General features: G+C 41.2%; 5 protein-coding genes across 8 annotated transcripts; 3 read left to right on the top strand and 2 right to left on the bottom strand.

The window, feature by feature from the left end:
• Positions 1-1,100: 1,100 nt before the first annotated feature.
• On the bottom strand, positions 1,101-2,559 carry LOC113034551 (dual specificity protein phosphatase 13A). The gene is made up of 3 exons (XM_026189196.2): positions 2,288-2,559; positions 1,898-2,115; positions 1,101-1,814 (listed from the first exon to the last, which is right to left on the bottom strand). Exons 1-3 carry the CDS (start codon positions 2,410-2,412, stop codon positions 1,603-1,605), a joined length of 555 nt encoding a protein of 184 aa, XP_026044981.1. The 5' UTR covers positions 2,413-2,559; the 3' UTR covers positions 1,101-1,602.
• LOC113034547 (dual specificity protein phosphatase 13A) lies at positions 2,523-3,734 on the bottom strand. Its single transcript, XM_026189190.2, has 4 exons — positions 3,394-3,734; positions 3,098-3,312; positions 2,813-3,017; positions 2,523-2,691 (listed from the first exon to the last, which is right to left on the bottom strand). The coding sequence occupies exons 1-4, from the start codon at positions 3,603-3,605 to the stop codon at positions 2,670-2,672; spliced, it is 654 nt and encodes a 217-aa protein (XP_026044975.1). The 5' UTR covers positions 3,606-3,734; the 3' UTR covers positions 2,523-2,669.
• A 1,034-nt stretch (positions 3,735-4,768) lies between these two features.
• Positions 4,769-10,401, top strand: LOC113034526 (sphingomyelin synthase-related protein 1-like). Of its 4 annotated transcripts, none has more exons than XM_026189159.2 (6): positions 4,769-4,903; positions 7,122-7,742; positions 7,910-8,005; positions 8,094-8,211; positions 8,388-8,538; positions 9,394-10,401. In XM_026189159.2, the coding sequence occupies exons 2-6, from the start codon at positions 7,123-7,125 to the stop codon at positions 9,696-9,698; spliced, it is 1,290 nt and encodes a 429-aa protein (XP_026044944.2). In that variant the 5' UTR covers positions 4,769-4,903; position 7,122; the 3' UTR covers positions 9,699-10,401. The 4 variants fall into 4 exon arrangements, with proteins under 4 accessions (XP_026044944.2, XP_026044943.2, XP_026044945.2 ...); XM_026189158.2 differs by having other exon boundaries at positions 4,775-4,903; positions 7,119-7,742; XM_026189160.2 differs by lacking the exon at positions 4,769-4,903 and adding an exon at positions 5,189-5,324 and having other exon boundaries at positions 7,119-7,742.
• A 1,244-nt stretch (positions 10,402-11,645) lies between these two features.
• LOC113034557 (beta-microseminoprotein) lies at positions 11,646-14,027 on the top strand. Its single transcript, XM_026189204.2, has 4 exons — positions 11,646-11,935; positions 13,115-13,220; positions 13,464-13,566; positions 13,787-14,027. The coding sequence occupies exons 1-4, from the start codon at positions 11,933-11,935 to the stop codon at positions 13,905-13,907; spliced, it is 333 nt and encodes a 110-aa protein (XP_026044989.1). The 5' UTR covers positions 11,646-11,932; the 3' UTR covers positions 13,908-14,027.
• Positions 14,028-14,187: 160 nt separating this feature from the next.
• Positions 14,188-20,561, top strand: npy4r (neuropeptide Y receptor Y4). Its single transcript, XM_080287599.1, has 2 exons — positions 14,188-14,332; positions 18,933-20,561. Exon 2 carries the CDS (start codon positions 19,003-19,005, stop codon positions 20,341-20,343), a length of 1,341 nt encoding a protein of 446 aa, XP_080143725.1. The 5' UTR covers positions 14,188-14,332; positions 18,933-19,002; the 3' UTR covers positions 20,344-20,561.
• The last annotated feature ends 53 nt before the right edge of the window (positions 20,562-20,614 follow it).

The following is a 20,614-nucleotide window of genomic DNA, read 5'->3' as shown; positions in this document are numbered from 1 at the left end:
CCTGCTGAAGTTGAAGCTAACCACCGGATAGGGGACGAAAGGTGGTTTAAGTGACTTTGAATGTGGCATTGTTGTTGGCAGCAGACAGGCACCAACAACCTTAAATATTCCTGAAACTGCTGATCTACAAGTGGCTGCAGCTCAGGAGGTAGAGCAGGTCATCTACTAAATGGAAAGTTAGTGGTTAGATCTCCTATGTCAAATATCCTTGGGTAAGATACTAATCCAAGTTGCTCTGTGATGCATCCAAAAGAGTGTACATGAATGTTAGATAAAAAGCACTTACTTGGGGGGAAAAGCGCTTGTATGAATGAGTGTAAAGTTGTATAACTTCACATTATTGAATTTTTGAAGTTTTGTGCTCAGGTGAAGTAGAAAAACGCTATATATGAACCAGTCCATTTATCTAATGTGATTTCCCCACACAACTCTGTCTAAAAAGGTCATCTTGAAGCCAGACTGCTTCAAGCTGGTACGAAGGCAGTATAAAGTCATGTAACCACTTGTCAAGGTCAACTTGTTACAACAAATGTATGCAGAAGAGGACCTCCGAACGTATATCACATTTAACTTTGGCTTACAGCAGCAGAAGACCACAGTGGGTGTGGCTCCTGTCAGAAAAGAACAGTTTGCACAGACTCACCAAAATTGTGCAACAGCACACTGGAAAAACATCAGCTGTTCTGATGAATCTCGATTTCTGCTGCGACATTCAAGCTGATGGTGCTGGAATGATTGTAGAGATATTTTGTTGATACACTTTGGGCCCTTTAGTACCAGCTGAGCATCATTTAAACACCACAGTTGACCTGAGTATTGTTGCTGACCATGTCCATCCCTTTGTGACAACACTGTACCATCTTCAGATGGCTGCTTCCAGCAGGATGAAAGACTGTGTCACAAAGCTCAGATCAATAAAAACTGCTTTCTTGAACATTTAAATGAGTTCACTGAATTCAAATGGCCTCCACAGTCACCAGATCTCAATCAAACAGAGCACTGTTAAGATATACAGCTCAGCAATTAGACATACCTGTTTTTGTCAGATTGATTAGGCAATATTAAGTAAGCTCTTGGCAATTAAAAAAAAAAAAGCAAAATGAAACAAATAATTATTTTATTTGAGGAATCCTTGACTAAAAAAGTAGGTGTCTTATCAGGAAAACTGTTCAAGGTTAAACCTTGTTAGAAGTCAGATATACATATTTTTGAACATTATGCATCTGACCAAACAATTTAAGTGAGATTTGACAAAACATTAATGGGTTTCATAAAACTGTCCGTACATAGCATGTGAGCAGGACTCCTAACACTCACAGAGAACATTTGAATATGATTTAAATATGAAAAACAAACCAGGAGAAACATGACATAAAGGCTCAGTGTGAGCGCTGCTGCTGCTGGACTGTAGAAAGGCAGCAGACAACCTCGAAAATAAAAATAAATAAATAAAGGTCACTCCAGACTTACACCTGCAACTACATCAAGCAAAATCTAATTACACATCATATTTACAAACTACTGATCACCAATTAGAGTGGAGTTCTACATATGGAGAGGTGTTCATTAATCAAATGAAGGTGCAGTGAGGAACAAAGGCTGTCAGAGAATAGGACACAGCCTCCTCTTTCGTGTCAGCTGTTCATCCAGCTTGAGGAGGAGGGACAGGAAGTTCCGGTTGGGGTAAATGGCTCGTTTTTGGACAACATGCTTCAGAGCATCTCTCAGAGTAAGACGCTGCCACAGCATCAAGTACGCTATGACCAAAGTGGCCGATCTACTCACACCCATGATGCAGTGCACCAGAACTTTTCCTGTAGAAAAGGATGGAAAATATCATGAGGGCCAGCTCTTGAAAAGAAAAAAAAAACCAGTATAATATTCACATTCAGTTTACCATCTTTGCTCATCAGGGCTTTGTGTATGAAGTCAGTTGCAGGTTTAAAGTACTGACTGAGGTCAAAGTCCTCTGAATCCTCCGCTGGGATGCCAAAGTAAACGCAGGTGTTCCCATAAAAACTCTGGTCACCAATGCTGCCCTGCTTGGAGTGCGCTGCGTTCAGGACATGAGTGATGCTAAGCTTATGCAATGTCTTTTTATTCTGTGCTACAGCCCTGTAGACATGGAAAAAGATGGAAAAAAGAGTAAAACTAAAGAATAGAACAGCCATGTCTAGTGTCTATAAATGCTAAATAACTTAAATGTAAAAGGAATACAAATTCTCCTTTTCAGCAGGCATTTCTCTCCAACAGAATTCAGAAAGATGTTGTACAAAAGCACACTCACACATTTCCTATGTACAGGTTGGGCCAGACTTCATCCACCGGTGTGAGCCCCACAGGGCAGGAATCCAAGATGACCTCCAGTTCTTTAATGAGTAGCAGGTCCTGTAGCTGTTTGCTCCTTGACATTCTCCCCGGACGCAGACTGCTCCTTCAGCACACCCCCGCACTGCTCTGGCTGTCTGTGCCCACCGTCCCCCTTCCCACCGAAGTCTACAGCTCGGTGAGAGGCATGAGCAGGTGGTTGTTTGAACGCTGCTTGGCTCCAAAATTAGCTCTCTGTGTTCAGTGTGCTCTCGGACTGTCTGGATGTAGTTATTTAATGTTGTAACGCTGTAGCATTGATTGGTCTGTTCACTGATGCTAAAAAACCCCAGGGGGAGAATTCAGGAGCTCGCTCTGATACCACTGATGTCACATTAGAAGAGGACAGGGGAGGGGAGTGAATGAAGCTGAACACTTTGGTTTATACATGCAATAAATGGTGCAAATGGAGGAGGAAATAGAGGGTTGTTTCTGGCTTTCTTACTCTGGCTCGTTTAAACCATCATCCTGCAGTTTTTGGTCCAGGTCTATGAGCTGTCGCAGGAAGCCTCTGTTGGGAAAAATCCAGCGCTTCTGCTGCACACAACGTATAGAGGACAACAGACTGAGGTGATGATGAATCATCAGGTAGGCTAGGACCAATGCAGCTGAACGACTCACACCCACAGCACAGTGCACAAACACTTTCCCTGAAAGTCAGAAAAGGCAGAAACAAATATAATGAAAACTCAGATCTGTATCATCCTCTCTGAAAATCTGCTTGCAGTACCTCCTGATGTCAAACCCTGGTGAATGAACTCAGCTGCGGGGTAGAAATATGGCGAGAGGTCAAATGTGGGGAGGTCGTTGGCAGGGACTCCGTAATATTTCACTGTGGTTCCATAGAAATCATCACTACCTTTACAGCAGAGTTTACCATGTGAGGCATTCAGCACATGAGTGATCCCTAGCTGGTAGAGCCCAAACTTGTCATGAGACATAAACCTGACACAAACAGCAGATGTAACACATGAATACAATCCAGATGTGCATACGTTGAATTTAAATCCAGCTCACGATACTCACATGTCTCCCAGAAACAGATTCGGCCACACCTCGTCTCCATGTCGACAGGAGCGTGGAGCTGAGTGTAAAACCTCCTCCAGATCCTGGAGAGATGGGATCTCCCACTTTCTCTCTGATCCCCCTGCCACACACTTCTCCTGTTTTGGCTCCAAATCTTGTATATCACATATCATCCCTGTGGCAGCACCTGAGGAGGACTTTCTGTCTGTCATTGCAAAGTTTTTACAATGGCAGACGGTCTGCTTTGTTCTTTACCAAAATGAAACCAAGCTGCACTCTGCTGCCTTCGCCTTGACTCTCTTTCAGCAGCAGTTCCACCTCACTCAGCCTCTGACTGTCAAAAACAGGTGGCTCATTGGCACTGGTTCTCAGTCAACCTCTCAAGCTTGCTTTCCAGTTATGGCAGACTCAACGGTACAATCTGTAGGAAAGGTATATGACATGAGATCTACTTAAACGTGATAGAAAAAACTATTTAAAAACATTTATGTTGAGAATATAATTATCTGTTGAGAGACCAAGGAGACCATTTGAGTACAATAAACTCATTGTTATGTTCAAGAAAGGTGTGTTATCGTGTGTTATCCATGCTCTTCTGCATATCTTGGTCATAATGAGAATTCCCAGCAGCTTAAAGCAGTTAGTCCAGAGGCATTTTCACTCTGAGATCTGCCATTCACTGAATAGTTTCTGTTTTTTGGGCCATTCTATGTAAACCTTAAAGACAGTTATGCAAGAAAATCCCAGTAAGTCAGCCATTTCTGAAATACTCAGACCAGACCAGCAACAATGCCACATTTAGAGACTTTTAAATCACCCTTATTCCCCATTCTGATGCTTTAGTAGGTACCATGTCTGCATACATAGATGCAGTTTTATTGTAATCTCTAATAAGCATTTGCTTAGTGAATGATGGCACATGTTTTTAACATTATAGGTTTAGTTTGTATTAACTTTTCTTCCTACTTTCCTCTACATAATGATGCTTTCACGGCTAAAAGAGTAACAAGATTTACTGCCGCAGCCGTCTTGACACTAATATTCAATGCCCCAAAATGACAATGAAAACAGCTCATTTCATCAATATTTGTTGCTAAAACGATAGCACACTCTTCACTTATACATAGCTTAAGTTCATGCATGAGATATTGATGTATAACATAACCTCATATAAAAAAGTTTGAATGTTATAAAGGAGGGGAAATGAATGCCAAGGCAAGAATGACAATACTGTTTTAAGAACGAAAACCACAATAAAACAGTCAAAGTTGACGGATTATAGAAATCCCAGGCTTTCCAAGTGTAACCAGCAGATGTCAGTGTCCTTTGAGCTGAAGTCTCGCAGGAAGCATCCTGCTCCTCTTGGCTGCTTTTTGTTTGCTGTTGCCTCTTCCTGTTTGTTGTTGCTTAGTAGTCCGAAGCATGTTGGCTGTGAAATACTCCTATGAGCGGTGGAGTAAACAGACGGCTCATCCGCACCTTGTAGCAGCGCAGTGACAGTGGATGTTTGGTAAGTGAGACGATCATTGGTTATAATAAAGTGGACTTCCTGTGACGTGTTTGCTCTAAGTTGAACATTTTTGTTCATGTGAAGAAAGTTGCTGAGCTAGTAGTGAAATGTTGCAATCTGACGTTACATTGTAGCCTCTGCGGTGAAAAGACACTATGAGCTCTTTGTTGAGCTGCCTCTGTCTCTCTCACACACTGAAGGGCTTTCTCTCGCTCTCTCTCTCTCTCTCTCTCACACACACACACACACACACACACTGAGCTGTGTCCTACTGCCTGACTGTGACTCACTGTAAGCCAGCCAAACAAGCTGACATGGCACTTTTATATCCCAAGTAGCTGCGGGATGTTGCCAGTAAAATCTCGAGGCTAGTTAAAAATAACTTATTTCTCTTTGAGGGAGCAGATCTGCACACGCCTCGGTGAGTGAGCTGCTTGTAGGTTTCAGGGATTTTCATCAGCGGTGACTTTCAGTGCCAAACTGAACCAGTGTCAGAGGAGTGATGTCATACTAGGTGTGGCTGTCAGGCTGAAGGCGGAATTCAGAAACCACCAACAAAAGCTTTGAGGCTAGAATCTAGTATTTAGGCTGTTTTATTTTTAAATCAATTAATCTTGTCATAAATGTTTAGCTGTTAAAATGTCAGAATATATTACGAAAAAATGTACAGCACGTTCCAGAAACTCTACCAGATTTTCTGCTTCTTAGAGGGATTGTTTGATGAATTTTGTCAGTAAATTTTTTGCTGCTTGATCAGCTAATCATTCAATCAGTCAGCTCCATAATGAGCCTGTTTAACATCATGATAAAAAAAGAATTATTCCTGGATTTTCTCGGTTTGGTTCAGTACAAAATAAAAATTTCAAGGCTGTATATAGTGTCGACTCAGCAGGCAGGCCATCGGTACAGTACTACAGCCGTGTTGGTTGAACTTGTAGACCTTTGGAGTACGAGTGGAGCTGTACAGTGGTGAGCTTGTCAGAAGTTCAAAGGGCAGAAATGAGCGAACTGCAAAGCAAAGATTGATTATAGTCTCCTGTGGGTTTTTTTTAGTGACTCACTGTTTTGGGGTTTTGAATTCCTGCTTTAGGTGGGACACTCTGTCCTGGCTAAAGCAGGACAAAGTGCTAACGTACAGTCACTGACCTGAACACAGATGAGGCAAAACCAGCTAAGCAGGCTGCAGCGTGCACTGCAGAGTTTCACTAAATAAGAGCACATGCAGGCAGCCAACCCCTCGGCTAATTAACCCTGCACTTACTGATTAAAAATGATGACTTTTTAATTGTTAAAGTGACCAAAAATGTGAAAACTGTAAAATACGGCAATAACAATTTGCCTTGACCTTGAAAGGACTCATTTTGTCCATCTAACAATCTCTAAATGATCAAAGTGGCTTCAATTCTGGGACGGCTGGATTACAAATCCCAGTTTTGGAGAAGTCATGATGGATATGCTTATCTGTGACAAAAATAACAGACCTCTAACCCATATATTTACTAAAGAAACAATTAATTTGTTGAAATTTGCTCTCATTTAGTTTTACTTTGGTTACTATACTGTTTTGTTTGAGATGCTGCTGTGCCTGATGCTGTTTTTTGTTTTGTTTTTTTTTTTAAATCAAATTTCATGCCAAAAAAGAAAAAAAAACATGAATGGTTTGGAGAATAAAGAAGCTACTTTCAGCTGCTCTGTCATTCATAACGGGTCGCCACAGCGGGCTTTTCCGCATATTTAATTTGGCAGATCTACACCCCAGATGATCTTCTGGATGAACCAAAGAGATTCATGACTCTTCCCGGGGATCAAACCAGCGATCTCTCGCTTGTTATTCGAATGTATAAACCGCTACACTGTGGAGAATAATCAGCAAACTTATGAATAATTTATATAACTGCAGCGCTGTATGATATGAACAGCGGGGAAAGTGCTCGTGTTAATTTTCATGCAAATTGAGTAGAAGTGTCAGTGGGTGAGCTTCAGGCAGTTTTGCATTAAAAGAATGGCACTGAACAGTTATGAAATCAAGTGATCAAAATGCAGAGGAGGACGTGGCACTTAATTATCAAGCTTTAGAGAATTGTTAACAGCACCCTTTGATCAGTCAGAACATCAGTGTGTGTGCGTGTGCATACTTCTTTTCTCTGCCGCTGTAATTTCAGTTATTTTTTTATCTGTCATACCCCACGTTACTTAACAGTGTTTGTTTCTGCAGCAGCATGGCACTGTCGGAAGATGATGTGAGTGCCTGGAGCTGTAAGCAGGTGGCCCAGTGGCTGAAGGAAGAAGGTTTTGGGCAGTACGTGGAGCTACTGTGCACACAGCACCGCCTGGACGGCCTCAGTCTGCTGGCTCTGACTGAGGCCGACCTGAGGGGTCCTCCTCTGGGCCTCACGGTGCTGGGAGACATCAAAAGGCTAACCATAGCCCTCCGCCAGCTCCAGAGAAAAAACCAGGCCCAGCTAGAGGAGCTGGGCCTCTCACCTTCGGACAGTCTTCCCGCCGGGCTCTCCACAGGCACTACTGGGGTCAAGTGGAGCTGCGATGGAGCTGACGGGTGTAATGGAGGTGATCGCTTGTGTAACGGGACTGAGCTGCGGTCAAGGAACAGCAATAGATCTGGATACAGCTCAGGAGAGGTGCTGTGTCACACACACTCCAACGGGAGGTGTAGGCAGCACTTAGCTGGTAGATTGGACCCAGAGGTTTGGAAAACAGTCATCAGTTCCATATATGTTTTTCTTGTTTTTGGATTCACATCTTTTGTCATGGTCATCGTACATGAGCGCGTCCCTGACATGAGGACATACCCACCGCTGCCTGATATATTCCTGGACAGGTACAAGCTTGCATATTTTATATGTTTTGCATATTTTGCACTGATAAGTATCTATATGGTGGTTCCAGGGATTGTTGAGCAACGTAAGCTCCATAGTTCACGTACACATTGAGCTGCACTCATATCTTATCTGCTTTCTGATATGCATGTTTTTGTACTCTTAACAGTGTACCCAGAATTCCTTGGGCTTTTGCCATGGCTGAAGCTTGTGGTCTCATCTTATGTTACATGTTTCTGTTGATCCTGCTCCTTCACAAACACAGGTAGCCCATAGGTCCCGTTTCTGCAGTTTGCACATTCCTAGCTGCTGCCATCACATTACGCTGAGTTGGGCGTGCGTCTGTGTTTCAGGTCCATCCTCTTCAGACGGCTGTGTTCTTTAATGGGAACGGTGTTTTTGCTTCGTTGCTGCACCATGTTTGCCACCTCGCTTTCTGTGCCAGGGCAGCACCTGCAGTGTGCCAGCAAGGTGGGAAGTGCAAATCATTTTTCCTCCTGGAGTTTTTTTTATTTTTATTCTCATTGCTGTTGGCAGTGTTACAGTTCAGTTGATCACTCAGCTGTACTGCGGTGATAACTAATAAACAGCTGCCACTGTGATTCACAGCATGACTAATTACTGGAGGGGTTTTTTTTGTCCCTCAGACATATGGTGACACCTGGGGAAAGATACAGAGGGCTCTAACAATCTGGAGTGGATTTGGGATGACTCTGACAGGCGTGCAAACCTGTGGAGACTACATGTTCAGTGGGCACACTGTTGTCATCACGATGCTCAACTTCTTTGTGACTGAATGTGAGGATTAATTATTTTGTTCGGCTTTCAATGAGTTTAGTGAGAGTGTACTTTCTTGTTAGGTCTTGTATTTTTACTAGTAGGAAAGAAATGATGTGACTATAATTAAGGAAAGTACACCTTCTTTTAACTCTAAGGTTTTATGTATTGGGACTTAATTTTTTTTATAAATCACCTGTTCCTCAGCAGGTCTTAAATTCCCTTAAATACACCTCATGTCATTATTTATTTAACAATAGATAAGCCAAAATGCAGAAGTAATGCATAAAACAACTAAGCACAGGCTTACCTCTGTCATAGGAATCAAGACCACAAGTAGAAACAAGTGTAAGTAATATCTGATCATCAGCAAGTGTGAGCACCTCTATCACAGTAGAGGTTTGCAGCGGCTGTTTGTTGATTTGGAGCATTTAGACAAGTGTTAACACAATGCCAAACATGAAATGTATCAGAAACAGTTGTTTCTGCCCATCAGTCTGGGAGCAGTTAAAGTCCATTTCCAAACTATTTGAAGTCCATCAATCAGAAAAAGACCGAACAAGTATGGCTTGTTTGGAAGAGTTGCCACGAGACTCTTCTCCCTAAAAAGAACATGGCATTAATGTTAAGCTTTGAAAACTTCCTTTCAACAAACCACAAAACCTCTGGAAAAATGTCTTTTGGATAGAGAAGACCAAAGTGGATATGTCTGGACAAAATGCACAGTGGCACATTTGGCAACAACAAAGTATATCAGCACAAATATCTCATACCAGCTGTCCAGCTCAAAATAAACTAGTACCAAGGATGTCTGCAAGCTTTGGATATACATAAAATACACTGAGCATGTCTTATAATTATGTTTCCTAATTGCAGATACTCCACGAACATGGAATCTGATTCACACCATATCTTGGGTGTTAAACCTGTTTGGGATTTTCTTCATCCTGGCTGCTCACGAGCACTACTCCATCGACGTGTTCATCGCCTTCTACATCACCACCCGCCTCTTCCTCTACTATCACACCTTAGCTAACACTCGTGCCTACCAGCATAGCCGAAGGGCACGCATTTGGTTCCCCATGTTCTCCTTTTTTGAGTGTAACGTGAATGGACCCGTCCCCAACCAGTATCACTGGCCCTTCAGTAAACCGGCCTTCATGAAAACTCTGATTGGATAAAGTTGAAGTTACAGTAGTGGAAACATGCATGGGACTCTAATGTGAATGCCTTAGTGAAAAAACTTGATAATTTATTATACAAAAAAACTTAAAAACATGTTCTCTTTGATTAATTTCTCTGATAAAAGTGACAGTTGTGGAACAATACTTTCTTACATGTTAGATTAGCTGTCAATATAGAAGTTAGCTAACTTCTATGTTGACATTTAGCTAAGCTTAGCACATGGACTGGAAACCGGGGTATAGTTGACCAGGGTCTGTTTAAGGGTACACTACCAGCACATTTGAAATGATAAACTCTTTTATAAACATCAAGTTTTAGTAATACTGATGTTTTGATATTTGTTGTTTGGATTTTTATTTTTTTATTTTTTAACTTTGGATAAATGTCGTTGGTTGTTTCTGGTCTTTACGCTAAGCTAAGCTATGCTGTCTGGCTGCTAACTATAGAGGTTTCTCACAGGACAACAGATTTCTCACCATGTTGGACATGATACAACCACCAGTTGCTAAGAAAAATACATTCACCCTGTGATTGCCGTGGTTGCAAGAAGATCATTGTAAACGTCTGTAGTTAGCATGGAAGATACCAACTTAAGTGGAAATACTCTCTTACTAACCACTGAGTGGTAGTGAAACTTGGAAAAAGTGTAGCGCAAACCAGAAATGGAGATTGTCTCCAAAATAAAAGCTGTTTCTCACAGTTTACAATGTTATTTTTAAAACTCAACTTCTGCTTTCACTTTAAAGTCAAATAGTCTCTGTTTGTTGGACTTCTCACAGTTTAACTACTTTTTGGAGAGCAGTTGGTGAGTGATTGCAGACAAGTTGCTTTTTTCATGCTACGTAACTATGGGGAATCAAAATAATCTCAAAGAGGTTTTTGCCAACCAGTAGGGGATTACTCGTTTTTCCCTAGTAACTGGTGGGGGTCGGGTCACTGAATGTTCTCTACACCTGTGAGAGTGGGGCCTTATTTACTTGGCCTATATTGTCACATGTCCAAAATGGCAAAAGTTAACATCACGTGGTTAGCGGTCACATGACTCCAAAAAGTCAGTTTCATATGTACATTATATCAGACGCTGAATAAGTGTTTGTCTCAAAATGTTGAGCAGTACCTTTAAATGTAATTGCACACTGCCAAAGGAAAAGAATGAGATTTATTTGTTGGCTAAGCGATGCAGGTACATTTATTTTCTTTGAAGATTTGCCTTTAAATGATCACTTTTGTCATTCTTAGCTTCTGCTTTGGGTTTGTTTACTGTTCGGTGGTGGTTTGGGTTTTTGGTGGTACTTGATAATTACAGCAGAAATCTAATGAGATAGCTGTGGGTTGATACTGTAGTTGTGCCTCTTCGGGAGTTGAGGTGGTGATGCCTCAGAGCTCAGGCTTTGCTGCAAACATATGACACCTGTTGGATAGCTGCTACCAAAGGAGCACTCGTTTCTTTAGATGTGCAAAAAAAAAAAAAATCCTCTGCACTAACATAAAAAATGTCTTTTATTTCACTTGCACTAAGATGAACTCACCACTGACATAGAGCTCCCTATATTCAGAGTTAAACTCAATAAAGTATGTGAATATTCATTGCAAAAAATGTATATTTTGCACATTAAACCTTATATGTGTAATTGTTTCTTTATCCCAGTTTGATACTCTGTCATGGTTTTCTACGATTTTTTTTTTGATTTTTTTTTTTTTTTTTACTGATTGTTAAGTGGTGACTGTAGAAACATGGAGATATCATCTGTTGCCTATAAAGCTTTAAAAGCAGTTTGTTTTTTTTAAGCAAAGGTTCAAAAGTGCAGTGTTTACTCTGGCAGGTCTGATCCAAACTTTTATCTCTTTAACTGTTTACAACGTGTATCGTTTATCGATGCAAGTAATCAATCTCTGCCTTTTGGCTCAGGAATAAAAGTTGCTAGACAAGGAAAATAACTTTTGTTTTGCTGACTAATTATTTCACGGCTGCTTTTTCACTGTGCTTGAGTTTGATTCGTGAGAAGAAACAAACCATTTCTATCGCTGGTGAAAATGTTGTTTTTGATATGCAGTTTCAACATAACCTGCTGGTCTTCTCCACCTTAAAACAAATATTTGATAAAAAACGTTCATCACTGTTTAAATATTATCATAATGATATACATGGGAGTCACACCTTAATAAAATCCGTGACTACCGAATTTTCACACACAGTTTTTCTGTTGGCTGGGATACATCATAACTGAGGATGGTACGTATTTTACACTTTCTTTTATATATTCTCTAATCACAGCTATTTTTTAAAATAACTTTCAGTATAAATGTAAATATGAATAGTTATGAGATTTCAATCACGTAATTGTTGTCAGAGTGTATATATTTCACAAACTCAGTTCCAAAAATGTTATAAAATGTAAAAGAAAACAGATTTTTAAATCTCATAAACCCATGTTTTATTCACCATAGAATATGTAAATCATACCAGTGTTTAAAAAGAGAAAATTTAACATTTTTTAAAATTAATTTAATGGTACCAAAGCTTCCCTGTTTATCTCTGTGTTGCATCCACTCTTTTTTTAACTATAGTCCACAAAAATATTTCTTGATCGACCAAAAGTTTGGTTCACTTTGTCCTTTTTAAATAAGCTTTGGCTCAGAGAAGATGGTGGCTTTTCATCATCATGTTCATATATGGCTTCTTCTTTGTATGATAGAGCTTTAAGTGGCATTTGTGGATGACACAGTTAACTTTGTACAGTGATTTCTGGAAGTGGTTTTTTTTTGAGCCCATGCAGGGATTTCCGTGACAGATTCATCCTTGTTCTTAATCTCGTCCTGCCTGATGGACCAAAGATCAAACGTCCAGAATTCGTTTTCAGCCGTATCTCCTGCGCACAGAGATTTCTGCAGATGCTCTGAATCTTTGGATGATGTTTTGTGCTGTAGATGATGAAATATTCAAAGTCTTTGCAGTTTATGTTGGGTCACATTATTCTGAAATTCTTCCACAATTTGTAGAGGCAGATTTTTGCAGATTGGTAAACCTCTGCTCAGTCCTGTTGCTAACCTGTTGCCAACGAACCTAATTACAAATCTTTGACTTTCTTTTTAGTAATTGTACCTACTTTTTTTTTTAGATGTGGTACTGTCAATTCAGATTCAAAATAAGCTCATAATTTTCATGAATTAGTAAAATATCTTAGTTTAAACACTGAGTTTATGACACCTGCAAATCATTCTGCTTTTTCAGAATTATATTTTATATTTACACACGCCTCGGGTTATGTAAGATATAAGGTACAACTGTGTATACACTGTGTCAACTGAACAGAATAGTTGTTAGTCGAAGCAGTAGTTGGCCATTTCCTGTCATGTTAAAGGTCTTAAAAGGATAGAAATTACTTTAGTATGAAATGTGTTTCTCTTTCAGTCCTCTCTACATGTGTTTGTCTGTCTGCTGGGGCTCGTTGTGCTCTGTCACTCTCAATGCTTCTTCGAGGAGTTAGAGGTCAAAGATCCAAATAACCCTCCAAAAGGTGAGTCACATGAGACCTTTCTTGTACAGATACAATACTGCAGCAGTGCAGCAGGACACTGGGTGTGGGGGAAAGGTTTCTCTGTCATGATTTACAGATATTAGACATTTATTCCACATCTAATCCCTTAACCACACCTATGCATACACTAATAGATGCTTAAACACAAGTAAGGAGTGCCTCTGAGTAAGTAAGTCAACAACTCCTTTGAGTTGAGCTGTGTTTTCATTTCTTTACATGTAGGGTGTGTGGATAAGGATGGAGAGCTGCATGATTTTGACTCTGCATGGGTGAGAGACTGCATGGACTGCTCTTGTACAAGCGAGGGTTTGAGCTGCTGTACCAAGTAAGACTTCCACATTATTGTTTTTTTTTTAATCATTAAGGCATTTTTTCTTTAAACAAATAAACCTCTTTTCTCTCAGCTTTCTTACTCGTAGGACTGTGATAAGTTCTCTTTTTAGGCTTTAACAATGATAACTTCCAATTTTAGAGTTACTAAATGAACAAAACCCCTGAGATTGTTTTTGATTATTATTGTTTCTTTTTTTCTTTTTGTATCATAGGATCCCCGATGCAAACACTGTAGATGTTCCTGAGGAGTGTGAGCTGGTTGTGAATGAGAAGGCCTGCTCTGTTAAGGTGGTGATGAAGTCTGACAATGAAAAAGAGTGCAGCCCTGTCTGAATACACTCTAAAGGCGACTAAAATCCAGACCGGGTCTAGATTATGACATTAAATTACCAATGAACAAAGATGACCACTTTATCAAACTTGCTCTTCATCAATAAATTCGGTTCAACTCTGCTTCCTGAGTCTTCAGTGTCTTCTTGTCAGCACTTGCAGCTGGTTTCATTTTCAGGATGCAATTGAATAAATTCACCACTGTGTGACAGCAGAGCACGGTCCTCAGAGGGTCTTTGGCACCTGAAGGGGCTCTAAGCACAATTATAGCTGTGCTCCTCTCGCTGCTGCCTCTGACACAATCGCTTTGGTTGTTATAGTGCACAGCTTCTTCTCCAACTCTAATCCCTGAGGATTCACACCTGTTCAGAGCATCATTTTCTCTCATCCTGGCTTCACTGAAACTCATTTTTCAGCTAAACCATCACGTGAGTCCTTTATCTTTCTTTTTTATAAACACGCAATATTGATGTATTGAATGGATTCATCATCTTTGTCGAGGGAAATCAGTATTGATTAGGATTCAATCAGCTATGAAATGAATGCTGTATTGTTTCTAGACTGTCAGCTTGCAGTGTCCAGAGACTGTAAGCAGGTGTAATGTAGGTCTCTCATTCTACAAATATCTTTTCAATTATACAGTCTAACAAAAGCATCTGACAGCACGCATGTCTGGTGGTATTTATCCAAAAGAAAACGCAAACAGGGGAACAACATTGCATTCATATTTCGTGTTCTTTGTTGAAATGTAAAGAGAACCACATTGTGAAAGTATTTGTAGTAGATTTGAGAGGTGTCACCCACAATCCCTGACACCTCCAGCAGATAACAAGGCTTAGCTCAGGTTGAGCACACTGCACAGTGCCTGCTGCCGTTACCCTGATTATCACCGGCACAAGGCAATATGAAAGAAAATAGTCTCTGAGCAGCTGTATCGATTGCACACACATATTGGACTATTCTTTTGGATTTAGGAAATTTTTAGAATCTTGTAAGTGGCTGTACTGGTAAGAAGTGAAGCAGAAACACAACCTGTGATTGCAGAGGGGTAATTGAAAGACTGGGCTTTTTTTGTTTTTCAGTCAAGTATATATCTTTATTTTCATTTTCAAATGCATTTTACCTGCAGTACAGATTCATTACACGCAAAAAAAACAAACAAACCCCAAATCGTTCATCCCTTTGGAATAGCACATGTCAGACCTTTATAATCAAGTGCAGTGTTCAGCTATAATAAACTATTTTTCATTTCTCAGAAATATTACCTTTATATGACACTACCCTCAGCACTCTTTAGCAGGTAGATTAAGTGCAAGATTGCTGCTTAAAAGGTATATGTGGAATCCACCTTTCACTGCACAGTACAATGTCTTTTTAAAAATAAAAAGGTGAAGCTTCTCCAAGGAAAATTACAGCCTTGCCTTCATTTCTGTTTCATCTATTTTCTCTGAGATGGAGGGCACTTTTTGAGGCAAAGATAAGAATAATATGACGGGTCAAGTGGAGACAGGTCACAGTGTTCCTTACCATGCAGAGACTTAGCGCTGCAGTGTGTCCAACACACTAACACAACTACTTGATGTATGTGTTCCCCACAGCATCGCACAATTGCAGCATTAGCGGTTTAAAAATGGCTGTTGGTTTTCAATATTTCCTTTTCTTACTACTGCTGTACATGGTTTCTACTCACTGTTGCAGTTATTTGTTGCATGTAGTTACCGGTGACATTACACTTGCCTTTCCTCACCGAACAAAGGATGATCGATGCTGTGCCACCCTGCCTGCAGCTCACTCAACACACTGACACAGTAGGTTAGTAATGATGCAGGGTGAAGTGACTGATAGCAAAGTGTGTGCGCTGTTAATGGAAAGTGACAGTCTCGTTTTCTTATGGTTTTCATGGCACATAGCAGAGGTTCCAGGGAAGATGGCTACAGTCCATTTTTAGGATCATGACAATGTCATACCCTTTCATTAAAATAAATGAATCTAAGTCTGTGTATTCATAATCATTTTGATATCATTAGCTTTTTATGTTCAGTCTTGAGACCTGACTGTTGATTTTTGGACAAGGAATTGCAGCAATTATTAGTGTGAGGCCAAGTCGCTTACAAAAGAATGTAATTATCACCTTTTATCACCTGTACTCAAAGTCTTTTGTTATTTAAACTGTGAAAGCACTTCATATTTTCTTCCTTTTTATATAGGTGTCATTCTTACATGAGGACTGCAGTCAACCTGATATCTAAGACAAAGATAAATCTAGATGTTTAATAATTATAATGTTCAACATCTGGATTTAAAGTGTGGAGGATCGCAAGAGCAGTCGTTGGTCCTGACAGTTTGTCTCCACCACGTGCATTTTTTCTGCACGTTTTTCAGTCATCTGTCTCACAGGACTGACAGAACACATACTCTCTTATCTTCACCAACTCACCTGTCTACACAAGCACAGCTTCTGTTGTATTTTATCAAGTCTATTTTGCCTTTTGTAATGTACAAACATTCACTGGCCACTTTGTTAGGTACAGTGGTTCAACTGCTTGTTAACACAAATATAATCAGCTGTCACATGGACGCTAGTTAATATAGATATGAAGTTCAACCTTAGCATTAGAATGGGATGATTTAAAGTACTTTGAATGTCGCATGATTGTTGCTGATATAAGGGTTGGTTTGATTGTGTCAGAAACTGCTTGGATTATCCTACACAACTGTCTCTACAGTTTTCAGAGAACAGCCCAAAAAAGCCTGGGCTAAAATGTCGTATTGATGCCAAAAGTCAAAGGAGTATGGCCAGATTGCCAAGGGCAACGGTAACTCTAATAACCGCTCTTTATGACAGAGCTATGCAGAAGAGCATCTCTAAACACATTACCTGTCAAGCCTTGAAGCGTATAGGCCAGGGGTAGGGAACCCGAGAGCCAGTGTCCTGCAGGTTTTAGATGTGTCCTTAATCCAACACAGCTGGTCTAAATGGCTAAATTACCTCTTCAACATGTCTTGAAGTCTCCAGAGGCCTGGTGATGAACTAATCATTTGATTCAGACGTGTTGATCAAGGGTGAGATCTAAAACCTGCAGGACACCGGCTCTCGAGGCCTGGAGTTCCCTACCCCTGGTATAGGCAGTAGCAGAAGACCACACTAGATGCCACTCCTGTCAGCTAAGAAGAGGAATGCAAGGAATCTTCTTAGCTGACATTTCACACAAGCTAACCAGAAGTGGACAGGAAAAGACTGGAAAAATGTTGCTTGGTCTGATGAAAAAAATTTGATGGGTCAGAATTTTGCATAATAATGACTTGGGGGATATTTTTTTGTACACTCTGGGCCTCTTTATACCAACTGAACATCATTTAAATAGTACAGCCTACCCGAGTATTGTTGATGATCATGTTTTTTATGACCATATTGCATCTATACTCAGATGGCTGCTTACAGCAGAAATATGCATCATTTCAGAAATAGAGCACCTTTGGGATGTGGTGGAATGGAAGATAAACGCACAGCCAAAAAATCTGCACCAACTGTGTGACTCTATCATGTTAATTTGGACCAAAACTCTGAGGAATTTTTCCAGCACTTTGTTGAATCTCTGCCATGAAGAATTAATGCACTCCAAAGGCAAACGGGGGACCAACCTTGTACTGGCAAAGCGTAACTAATAAATGAGGCCAGTGAATGTAATACTACTTGTTTAGTGGGATCTGAGGACTTCCAAAATGTCAGGTAATATACGACTCAGTAGTGGGCCTGAATGAATCTTGTGTAGACACAGATTGACCATAAAGTGACTGCAATGACTCACACAGACCATCCATTACTCGCAGTCCTGATATCCTTGCTACACCAAAGAGCCCCTACGAATTTGAGGTCAGCAAACTAGCCAATGAGTCATCATAGTGTTTAGGATTTCTGCTCTGGGGACCCATGAATGTTAGTAAAACATTTCATAGTAACGCTTACCAACCCCTGGACAGGTTCTCAGTCTGTCGCAGGGCTAACAAAGAGACAGACAAACATGTTCTCATCACTTAGATTCACCATTTAACCTAACCTGACTAACTGCATGTCTTTGGACTGTGGGAGGAAGCCGGAGTACCCGTGCAGACACAGGAGAACATAAAAAACTCCACACAGAAAGGCCTCAGCCTGAACCCGCAACCTTCTTGCCTTGAAGCAACAGTGCTAACCACTGTTCCACCCAGGAGCGTAATTTCCAGGGGGGTTAGAGGGGTTATGACCCCCCAATAATGTGGCTCAAGAGTTGGGAGTTCGCCTTGTAATTTGAAGGTTGCCGGTTCGAGCCCCGGCTTGGACAGTCTTGGTCGTTGTGTCCTTGGGCAAGACATTTCACCCGTTGCCTACTGGTGGTGGTCAGAGGGCCCGGTGGCGCCAGTGTCCAGCAGCCTCGCCTCTGTCAGTGCGCCCCAGGGTGGCTGTGGCTACAATGTAGCTGCCATCACCAGTGTGTGAATGTGTGTGTGAATGGGTGGATGACTGGATATGTAAAGCGCTTTGGGGTCCTTAGGGACTAGTAAAGCGCTATATAAATACAGGCCATTTACCATAATCAGACGCAACCAATATAACCCCCCCACCACCACCAATAAAATTATGAATTATCTTGCATAAATAGGCTGATTTTCTTTACTCATTTCAGGTATTACCAGCAATATAGTAGCATATTTAATCATCTGGGAATTTACCCAGATTTATTTATTTATTTAGACAGAGATCTTGCTGTCTTGCCCCCCCCCCTCCCCCCCAATGTTCAGCACAAAGCTACGCTGATGGTTCCACCCCATCAAACATTTATTGTACATATAATTGAACTTCCTTCAACTCTATCAGGCACTAATTCCTCACACATGTAGTTTCTATTTTTTAGAAACAGGATCAGCTTAGTTCTCCTTCATTTATAGCAACAGTATCACTCCTACATACACACATTAAATGACTTCTATAGTATAAGAGCAGTAGAATAAATGCATTTCATGAATCTGTGATTTCTCTCTTTGTTTCAGATGCATGTTTTCAGAGGGCTGGGATGGACAGTTTGATCCATGGTGCTGGTGACACTTCAGTCTTGGTGAGATGTCCTTGAGTGGCAACACAACCCAGTCTTCTTTGTCAGCGTCACCTTTTCCTTTGATCTTCAACAGCTCCACCCCTCCACAATCCTCAGCTTGGGAGAAAGAGCGAGCCAGCCATGGGTCTGTACAGGACTGGCCAGGGAATGAGACCCAGCTCCTCTCAGACTTCGCCATTCTGGAGCATGATGAGCAGTGCCACATGTCTCCTGTTCTGACAGCATGCCTTGTAGCCTGGTACAGTGTTACAATGGTGCTAGGGTTGGTGGGCAACATTGGCCTCATTTGCATCATTGCCCGCCGCAGAGAAAAGGTCAATGTCACCAGCATTTTCATCTGCAACCTGTCATTCTCTGACATTCTGGTATGTGTCTTCTGCCTCCCCTTCACTGTCATATACACAATCATGGACCACTGGGTGTTTGGCTCGCTGTTATGTCGCCTGGTGCCGTTCATCCAGTGTGTCTCTGTGAGTGTGTCAGTGCTGTCTCTAGTGTTTATCGCCTTAGAAAGGCACCAGCTTATCATTAACCCCTCTGGATGGAAACCAAGTGTTCCTCAGGCCTACATGGCAATTGTTCTCATTTGGATACTGGCCTGCTTCACATCTTTGCCTTTCTTAGCCTTTCAGCTGCTCACAAATGAGCCCTATACCAATGTAATCCTGCCCGTGTCATCGGTACATGACCAAGATTTTCCTCATGCTTATCTCAACACATCTCCTACTCATACATACAAAAACCTGTCTGCGCTTCAAAATTCATACCGTTCCCTCTTTTCTTACGTCCCCACCTCTTCACATATGGAAGCCTGTGTGGAGCACTGGCCATCCCAGGGTCACAGGGTCGCTTACACCACATGGCTTCTGCTGTTCCAGTACTGTGGGCCACTGTTTTTGGTCCTGCTCTGTTATGTTAGAGTTATTGTGCGGCTCCGTCACCGCAAAGAAATGTTGGACCGCGCCCGGACCCCCGAGTGCCAGCGCATGACCCACAGCCGCCGGATCAACATCATGCTGGTTGCTCTCATAACAGTCTTTGCCCTTTGCTGGCTTCCGCTCACCATCTTCAACGTGGTGTCAGACTGGAACCAGGAGGCTCTGCCCGTCTGTCACCACAACCTGCTGTTCTCCCTCTGCCACCTGCTGGCCATGTCCTCCACCTGCATTAACCCCGTCATCTACGGATTCCTGAACTCCAACTTTAGGCAAGAGGTGAGCGAGGTGCTCCTACACTGCCGCTGTTTCCCACTAGAGGAAGAGTGTGAGCAATATCCCATGTCCACTGTGCACATTGAAGTGTCCCATACCTCTGTGCCTCTAACCTGCAGGAGCAACTCTGTGTGACACTGATGCTTCAGCCTAAAGGATCCTTCTTACGTAAACTGTACAGTTGTAAGACAAACTGTTGCTGTTTGTTCTTACTTTAATGTCAATAGATCCATTTAAAAAGCAGCTTAAAGCTATTTATTGTAAATTTATATGTTTAAAAAAAAAGTTCACCACAAGTTTATGTAAAAAAAAAATCTATGTTTTGTGTTAAATAAATATTAACTGAACTTAAACTAGGACGAAACTGTACTTTTGTATGATACCAGTATGTAACATAACATGGTGC

Source organism: Astatotilapia calliptera, chromosome 13, assembly GCF_964374335.1.
Source record: "Astatotilapia calliptera chromosome 13, fAstCal68.1, whole genome shotgun sequence".
Lineage (NCBI taxonomy): Eukaryota > Metazoa > Chordata > Actinopteri > Cichliformes > Cichlidae > Astatotilapia > Astatotilapia calliptera.
The sequence above is the reverse complement of the archived record's forward strand: the minus strand, read 5'-3'. Positions and strand labels throughout refer to the sequence as shown.